Genomic DNA, 9,083 nt, shown 5'->3' with positions numbered 1-9,083 from the left:
CCACTCATCTACAGTTAGTCCTGCTGGAGCAACTCTGCACACTTACTGTAGGTGTCAGTATGTTACTGCAGCTCAGCTCAGACTCTCTATTAATATAACCTATGACCGCTTCGCTTCTCAGATTAGTCTTACTTGTAGGCTAGTTTCACTTGAGTTTAGAGCTCAAAATGAGGAACTTGACATTTCTTTGTTCATTAACGACTCTTTTAGTCATTGTAAAGATGGGGTTTCCACCACCATGTGACAGGTAAGATTCATGACTGAATGAGAAACTTGAGAGGTTACAGTTTAAAGACTTTTTAAGGTTTTAATTGCAACTAAATCTAAAGAATCAGCCTCTTCAGTTTGAAGTTATTTTAATTCTACACAGTGGCATGCCTATTTTTTAATGTCTTTAGTGGTTTTTGGCTATGTTGTTGGAGTCCTTTCATAGATTTCCATACATACTGTTTTTAATGTCCTGAAGCAGAGATTATGCTTTTAAAGGCATTGAATTCTCTTGGCAGTTTTCAGCCATCTTTCCTTTTTTTTTTTTTTTTTTTTTTTTTTTTTTGCTAAATGAGGATGAAATCAGCCTTCTGCAGCTTCTCAAAAGAACTGAATCCTCCACTTAATGGCAGCAAGCAGATACGTTTTTCACATTTGTGTTGTGTTTTCTCTTCCAGTAATAAATTGTCAGCAGACCTTTGCCCTTATTGTTAAGCAACATTGATAAGGGGTTGTGATAGGTTGTAGGTGTTTTGTACTACTACACATCTGCTCTTTAGCATATCAGTTTAACAATTCACATTTCTTTGAACTGGTTTCAGTGAAATATACTGTACTGGATCCATTTTGCATCAGGTACAGGAAGCTAAACTGTTTGATGATGACAAGTACTTTGTTGACATGAAGCTGAAAGCAGCTCCTGGTAAGTCCAAGTCTGTAAATGTGATTTCCCCCCCCCCCCCCCCCCCCCCCCCCATGCACCATGTGATAACGACTTCTTGTTGCTTTCCCACAGATGTTGTTTTATCTGCTTTCCACAACCTTTCAAATGCATCTCCTAACATGACTGTCCCACCCGCCAAACTGCGAGAGTTCCTCAGTGAATACTTTGAAGAAGCAGGGACAGAATTTGAGCCGTGGACACCAGAAGACTGGCATGAGAAGTGAGATCTAGTAATATTAGAAGGCTTACATTTAACCCTTACATACAGTGCATCCGGAAAGTATTCACATCCCTTCACTTTCCCCACATTTTATTATGTTAGTCTTATTCCAAAATGTATTAAATTCAGAAAGGTTTTTTAGAAATGTTTGCAAATGTATTAAAAATAAAAAACTGAAATATCGCATGTACATAAGTTTTCACACTCTTTGCTATGACACTCAAAATTTAGCTCAGGTGCATCCTGTCACACCAATCAGGCCCTTATGGTAGAGTGGCCAGACAGAAGCCTCTACACTGTAAAAGGCACATGACAGCCTGCTTGGAGCCAGAAGGCACCTAAAGGCCTCTCAGACCATGAGAAACAAGATTCTCTGGTCTGATGAAACAAAGATTGAACTATTTGGCCTGAATGCCAAGTGTCACGTCTGAATATCGTTGAGTGGCCCAGCCAGAGCCCAGACTTGAACCCGATTGAACATCTCTGGAAAGACCTGAAAATAGCTGTGCAGCGACGTTCCCCATCTAACCTGACAGAGCTTGAGAGGATCTGCAGAGAAGAATGGGAGAAATACCCCAAATATAGGTGTGCTAAGCTTGTAGCTTCATACCATAGAAGACTTGAGGCTGTAATTGCTGCCAAGGGTGCCTCAACAAAGTACTGAGTAAAGGGTGTGAATACTCATGTACATGAAATATTTCAGTTTATTTTTAATACATTTGCAAAACTTTCTAAAAAAACGTTCGTTTTGTCATTATGTGGTATTGTGTGTAGATTGATGAGAAAAAAAAGGAATTTAATCAGTTTTGGAATAAGGCTGTAACATAACAATGTGGGCAAAGTGAAGGGGTGTGAATACTTTCCGGATGCACTGTACTGTTCATATTCTACACCCTTGCAGTATGTTCTGGGTCAGTTTTGACCTGGTCTAAGAATCCCCTCATAAAAAGTGTTTATACCAAATCTTAAACCACAAATCTGTTTAGAAAGCATCAATAGCTGATCTGACTGATCAATACATGTTTGATTAAACCTTGATTAATGTTTCAGAGAGAGTTTATTTTTTAGGTTTTACACCACTCATTTTTGGAGGAAAAACACCTATCACACAATATCATGTCCTATTTTACCTAAGACATGAAAATATAACATAGCAATAATGATTTAAATGTTATGAAAGTGAAAATGACAAGAACATGATGGAACTGTGGGGTTTATTGTATAACCATTAGAGCCATCAGTCTTCATCGCTACATCATAAAAAGAAATCCTCATAACTACTATCTTATTAAAACTATTTACTATTCATTTAACTAAAAATCATCAATAGATATGGGTCAAATTTGACCCAGAACAGCCTCAATGTACAACAATTTGTAGCACTTATACAAAAGTATAACATTCTAAAATATTTTCATTTTTGTACGTTTTGGGCCACTTCAGTACAAGTCATCAAAATTCAGATTAAAAGACCTTTGGGGTGTTTTTACAGCTGTCAAATGTCAAAACGGGTAAAATTTTACCAAATCAGTATGTAAGGGTTAAATCATACTGTATCTTTTAGCCATGCTTTGTTTATGAGTTGACTTTTATCTGCAGGCCAAAGTTTCTGGAAAAAGTAGCAGACCAAGAACTGCGTAACTGGGCGGAAAAGATTCACAATCTTTGGAAATCTCTTGGCAGAAAGGTGACGGCGACAATATTTTTTGAGATTTCTTTGGTGCCCCAAAATCCTAATGCAGTGTGTGTGTGCAGTAAAGCGTCCGCGCATACTGAGTTCAAAGATTTTAAACCGTCAATGATTTCTCTTTTTTAGATCCGTGTTGGTGTTAAAGATCACCCAGAGCTCTACTCGCTGATATACACCCCACATCCTGTCATCGTGCCAGGGGGTCGCTTCAGGGAATTCTACTATTGGTGAGTGAATGATGAAGCCTGTCTCTCAGCTGTCTGAGAGCTCAGCTTGAGTCTCGCCGGGAGAGATCAGAGCCAGACCCAGCTAGAGGTCTGGTCTCTGCTGAGAGCCCCCCTTCTTGTTGCCGTTTGCAGACGCTGACATGAGCTGCTCTGTGCCCAACAGGGACTCCTACTGGGTCATCAACGGGCTCCTGCTGTCAGAGATGACAGACACGGCCTACGGGATGATTCAAAACTTCCTGTACCTCGTCAACAGGTAAGCTTAACGTTTCTTTTCATCTTTTACAGGCTTAAAAAAAAGAGTAAAGGTAGTAGTTAAGGAATCTCATATTGAATTAATCATTTAACAATTCAAACTGTTCACTTTGGAAAGGGACTACTTAGGGGAAGAATTCAAGATTTGTGGAATAAAATATTTTTCCCCCCCTTCACTCTCCTACAGATATGGCTTTGTTCCAAATGGTGGTCGGATTTACTATGAAAGGCGCAGTCAGCCTCCATTCCTCACTCTAATGGTGGAGAGCTACTATCGAGCAACCAAGGATAAAGAGTTCCTCAGGTGATATTTAGGCCCGATTTGATGTCTTGCCCACACGCATTATCATTCCTCAGCTGCCTCACGTCTTTTTCAGGATTGAGGGGGGGGGGGGGGGAGTCTTTAAACATCAAAATCTTAGTGCTCACATCTGTTTTTTTTTCTTACCAACATGCTTAATTAGAAAGTGACACCTCAGCTTGTGTCTGTAATGATATCAAAGAACTGTGAAAAGTACTGTGAATTAAAACATTTCTTCCCTCTGTCTGTACTTTTTTTTTAGAGCAGCTTTACCCACTCTGGAGCGGGAGCACCAATTTTGGATGCAGAACCGCTCAAAGGCAGTGACCGTAAATGGGGCAGAGCATGTACTCAACCGATATCATGTGGAAGTCGGGTTGCCCAGGTATGTCACAAAGAAATTTTGTGAATAATAAAAGCAACTTAAGGACACATGTAGGGTGCAGCCTAACTACTTTGTCTTTCTTTGTCTTGTTCTTTCTAGGCCTGAGTCCTACACAGATGATCTTGAATTAGTTGAAGGACTCACAGATGGTAATGACTTATTAGCCTTCAAATACTCCGTGCCTGAATGAAAACCCTTATTATGAGCAAATATTGTAAATATTACCCTGCAATGGTCATTTTAATCCATTAAAGGAAAACAAAGGAGAACACTGCAGGGTGCAAAATGAATGCACTGTAGTTTATAATTGCTCCTCAGTAGAAAAGTTGAATATATTCCTCTGGATTCAAGTATCTGTGCAAAACGAATTTGCTCTGAAAATACCTCAGTACCATGCTGTAATGAATATTTAATGTTAAACACATTCATTCTTCACATTGCTGCTGAGAAATTGGTATACATATTTTAAGGACATGTATTTGAAGGATAAACCTGTTGTCTAAAATGCTGCTGATTTGTTTCTGCTTACTGTTACTAAAATGTGTTTGCTCTCATTTATTGAGATTTTTTTCTTCGGTAAATATCCAAGGTTGATGAGTTATTTCCTCCTCACTCCTACTTTTAGTCTCTTTTTCCTGTAGGCTTTTGAGAAATGTTACAGAATTATAAGCAAGCATGTTATTAAGATTGTATACTTTATTTTTTCCATATCAAGTTAAAAGAGAAGACATTCATGAGTAAGTACTGAATTTTAGATGCTGTTTTCTTGTGGCTCTACTAGTGATTTCATGTAATTTCTTTCTTCTCTGTATGTCATGTTCCACTCTGCCCTCAGACCGTAAGGAGCGGATGTGGATGGATCTGAAGGCAGGTGCAGAGTCTGGTTGGGACTTTTCATCCCGCTGGTACATAGACAGTGACGGTCACAACAACGGCACCCTCACAGAGACCCGCACCAGTCAGATCCTGCCCGTCGATCTCAATGCTCTGCTGTGTCTCAACGAGAAGACACTCGCTTCATTTCACAGGATGCTGGGTGAGTGCAGAGCAGCATTTGACCTTGGAACCAACTTGGGTCTGCACACTGCTTTCAGTTCTTGGTGTTACGTAACGCTGATGTGCTGTCTTTTGACAGGTAATGGTGACTCAGCTGCACAGTATGACCGGGCTGTAGCCCGCAGAGTGGAGGCAATGGAGTCAGTGCTGTGGGATGCTGAGAGGGGAGCCTGGTTTGACTACAACCTGGTGACACATTCCAACCACTTTGAGTTTTACTCCTCAAACCTGGCACCTATTTGGGCGCAGTGCTATTCTCGGCCTGAGATGCCAGAGAAGGCAGTGCAGTATCTGAAGGTTGGTGAAGATATTTATTAAAATGACTAAATATACAGCACGTATTTTCTCACCTACCTCTACTGACATGTAGCTATGCAGATACTGTAGTTTTGGTTTTATTTCAGCACAATCTGAGATCTGAGGTTTCTCCTCCGCCCCAATACAATGGAGGAAAAATGTGAAAACAGTCATTTAACTTCAGAGAAACAATGCTCTCTCTAGTCTTCATACACAGTGAACAATTTTCATGGGGATTATTCCCACAGTGGAAAGTAGTTACAGTTAGAAAATGAAATAAAAACAAACAAACATTTAAAAATAACATTTCACCTTCTCCTCCATTATATTGACAGCAGAGATGGAGGTGCTATCTCAAAAAATGGACAAATATTGCCAAAAAAATCTCCAGGAATAGGTGAGAAAATACGTATTTAATCCATTTGCATGAAATAACCCTTTAATCTCTATTTTTATCCACATACTGTAAAGGTGACTGAGCATTCAACTTTTTTTAAACACACACACCTGCACAGTATGACTAGTCTCCTCTTCTGCCGGCCACTGCAGCTCCACTCAACAGTTTAGGCTTTAAATATTCTGCTCAAGTGATTGTTGCTCACTATATTTCCCCACCAACATTTCAGTAGTGGATAGTATGCTCAGAAACCCACATGCTTTATGAACAGTGCTCATTTTCTCCAGCAGATGGCACACACACACTACAGAGGAGTCACCCCTGCATGCTTGTGTGGTTGTTCTTCGTTTTCATGTCTGTACAGGGGAGTGGTGCTCTTCAGTTCCCCAATGGCGTCCCAACGTCAATGAGACAGTCTGGGCAGCAGTGGGACTATCCTAATGCATGGCCACCTTTACAGCATATGCTCATTGAAGGTAGGCTGAGATTCTCCACAAACACACACTGATAGTTCACCAATCTTTGAGTGACTGTTTATTAAAATGTACATTACAGTTTAAGTATTTAGACAAACTTCACCTTTTGTTGTTCTGGCTCCACACTCCAGGATTTGGGATGACACCGAGGGTGCAAAATTAAAGTGCTGACCTTTTTAAGCTTTAATTTCACAGCATTTACATCCACCTTACATACATAGTGTATGAAATGTAGCTTTTTATATGCACAGACCCCCAATTTTAGGTAACAGACTTGCACAAGTTAACACAAGGTAAACTTAAATAAGAATTTTTATTTAATATTTTGTCAATTCAGGGGCTTTTTGCCTTCAGTCTGCTCTATAGTAGTGAAACACCCCATCAGTTGGAGGTCAAGTGCCTGAATTGCACAGTTGTGAAAATTTGACAAATTGGTGCCAGAGACGTTGTATCAAGAGCTTGTTGTAGATTCTTGAAGATGATTTGCCACTCATCCAAAAAGTGTTCTTCAGAAACTCTTTAATTGTCTAGTTTGTATGTTTTTTTCTTGCTGCATTGTCCTAAATCTGGGACATGTTTTACCTGCAAACACACCAAAATGACCATGAGTTCAACAATATAATTAAGGCTGAAAGTTGGTTCTTAAAATCCGGTGTGCTGTAGTACAGAGCCAGAACAATGATACACATGTCACCTACCTAATATTTTCTGTACTGAAGTTTTGAGCAGTCTCATGTTTGAAAAGACCTATTGGGTTTATTTAATGGTTAAAAAAATCTTGTATTTTCAGGTTTATCCAAACTGCCTTCAAAGGAAGCTAAAGATCTAGCTTTTGATTTAGCCCAGCGGTGGATCAAGACAAACTGGTTGGCGTACTCGAAATATGAAGCCATGTTTGAAAAGGTAAGTCTCTTAAAGGATGTGTCTGTCTTAAAACAATCATCGGGGGCCCTTATGAGCACTGGAGGAGGTTTTACTCGCTGTAATTACTCCTCGTGGTCATACTGTTCTCTGCACTCCTTGTTCTTTGCTAACATGTATTTAAAAGTTTATCTGAGGCTTCATCAACCCGCATTAGTGAAATCAGGTGGCTGTATTCCAAGTTTAAGTCTTATTAGTACAAAATTCCCTCTTTGTGTTTCCCTGCTGAGCTCCAGAGGAAGAATAGTAACAAAAAGAGGTAAATTTGTTCTAACAAGGCTGTAACTTTAGAAGATATCCACCTGGTTTGACTAATTTGGTTGGCTAAAGCCTCATATTAGCCCCCAGATAAACTTGAATACATTTCTGCACCGAACAAGGATTGTGGATTTTTATCTTGCATCGCTTACATTGGAAGCACTGTAGGAACAGTATGAACATGAGGAATAATTACAGCAAACCCTCTTTCAATGTTCATATGGGCACCTGACAATTGTTTAAAGACAGACTGGGGAAAAAATGAGAGCCTGCCCTTCTAAGGTTTCTGTATTTTCGAGCTTGTGTTGTGCTGTGATAACACGGCTGGCTCAGAATGTGTAATTTCTTCCTCCTGACAGTATGACGTGAATGGAGACGGCAAACCTGGCGGTGGAGGGGAATATGAAGTTCAGGTATTTTCCTTTCATGTATTGATGGTATAAAAACTAATGTGTTTAAAGTCACACATGTCTTTGCAATTTCATGCAAAGCACTGCTCTTTCTTCTAGTCTGCTTCTTACATCTAACACATTTGCACGCTCATGTACATATATACACTCCCTTCTCCTCACTTCTTTGTCATTTTGGATCTTTTTTTCCCGTATAATTCCCCCACCTTGCTTCTTTCTGTTGTCATTTTGATCCTTCACTTTGGTTTTCTTACCATTCCCAAAAGCACAAATTAGTCACTTTGATTTATTTATCAGTGTATTTTAATGCTTTGCTAATGCCCCAAATAAAATTATAAGACTGAAGAAAAACATCCCTTATGCTCTGCTGTCTTGCTCTTTTTCTGTAGCTGGGTTTTGGTTGGACCAACGGTGTGGCCCTGCAGCTCTTGGACCAGTATGGGGCAACTCTCACCTCGGGATCCAGACGTGTGTCTTCTGGCCTCCTGCTGCCTCTGGTCATCTCAGCCCATCGCATGCTTCAGTGACTCAGAGGAGACAACAGAGCCTGACTGGAGGTTGGATTTTGTTATTCCAGGTTTCAGAAGCACTGACAGACTTCAGACTAGCACAAATTGACATTAAAAAATTAGACTAAACTGTGCATATTTTAACAAGATCTGATGTTTGTTCCTCACTTTATATAATCAGGATATTTACTTTTATTTGCAGGAGGAACCAAAAAACCCTTTGATGAATATTTTAGTATTTATCCTCGGAGGTAAATGATCTCTGGCGGTATCAGAAGATGCAGATCGTTTAGGCAATTCTGGACTCTCTCCAGTAACGCAGGCTGTTAGCACTCGTTGTTGATCACAACATTAATATCGTCCCAGATATTGAACTGACATTACAAACAGTAATTCTCCTAATTCAATTATAAACTTTATCGCTGCACTGTATCTTAAGTCCAAGTGAAGCCTTCCGTTTACATTACGCTGATGTTTAAATGTAAAAGAGCTCATGCGAGAAAAATGTAAAGTGATTTTATTAATGATATGAATAAAAAACGTAGCACTGTATTATTTGTGACTCTTGGAGACATTTTTAGTATTTTTTTTACAAGTTAGTCAAAGAACTTTAGATGACACTGCTGGCATTAAATTACATATACAATATAATCCAAGTGCTAAATGTATTAAAAATGCAATATTTTGGTTTTAGACCTTCTTCAGACATGGAGGGTCTATGAGGAATTAAATCTTCTCTTTTTACTAGGC

At 39.4% G+C, this 9,083-nt stretch overlaps 1 protein-coding gene across 1 annotated transcript; it reads left to right on the top strand.

Moving 5' to 3' along the window:
- Positions 1-121: 121 nt before the first annotated feature.
- On the top strand, positions 122-8,828 carry treh (trehalase (brush-border membrane glycoprotein)). Its single transcript, XM_062419453.1, has 15 exons — positions 122-247; positions 810-910; positions 1,004-1,151; positions 2,751-2,838; positions 2,968-3,068; positions 3,232-3,324; positions 3,511-3,627; positions 3,887-4,009; positions 4,109-4,158; positions 4,845-5,045; positions 5,145-5,362; positions 6,124-6,235; positions 7,026-7,138; positions 7,774-7,827; positions 8,214-8,828. The coding sequence occupies exons 1-15, from the start codon at positions 168-170 to the stop codon at positions 8,349-8,351; spliced, it is 1,737 nt and encodes a 578-aa protein (XP_062275437.1). The 5' UTR covers positions 122-167; the 3' UTR covers positions 8,352-8,828.
- The last annotated feature ends 255 nt before the right edge of the window (positions 8,829-9,083 follow it).

The sequence above is a fragment of the Scomber scombrus genome, chromosome 5 (genome assembly GCF_963691925.1).
Source record: "Scomber scombrus chromosome 5, fScoSco1.1, whole genome shotgun sequence".
Lineage (NCBI taxonomy): Eukaryota > Metazoa > Chordata > Actinopteri > Scombriformes > Scombridae > Scomber > Scomber scombrus.
Note: the sequence above shows the minus strand (reverse complement) of the source record. Positions and strands in the feature narration are given on the sequence as shown.

Bases quoted from the DNA above. Each gene is read 5' to 3' on its own strand.
- treh (XM_062419453.1), top strand. From the start codon at position 168: ATGAGGAACTTGACATTTCTTTGTTCATTAACGACTCTTTTAGTCATT. The intron at 4,159-4,844 runs GTAATGACTTAT...CTCTGCCCTCAG, and splicing joins AGTTGAAGGACTCACAGATG to ACCGTAAGGAGCGGATGTGG. The intron at 5,046-5,144 runs GTGAGTGCAGAG...GTCTTTTGACAG, and splicing joins TTCATTTCACAGGATGCTGG to GTAATGGTGACTCAGCTGCA.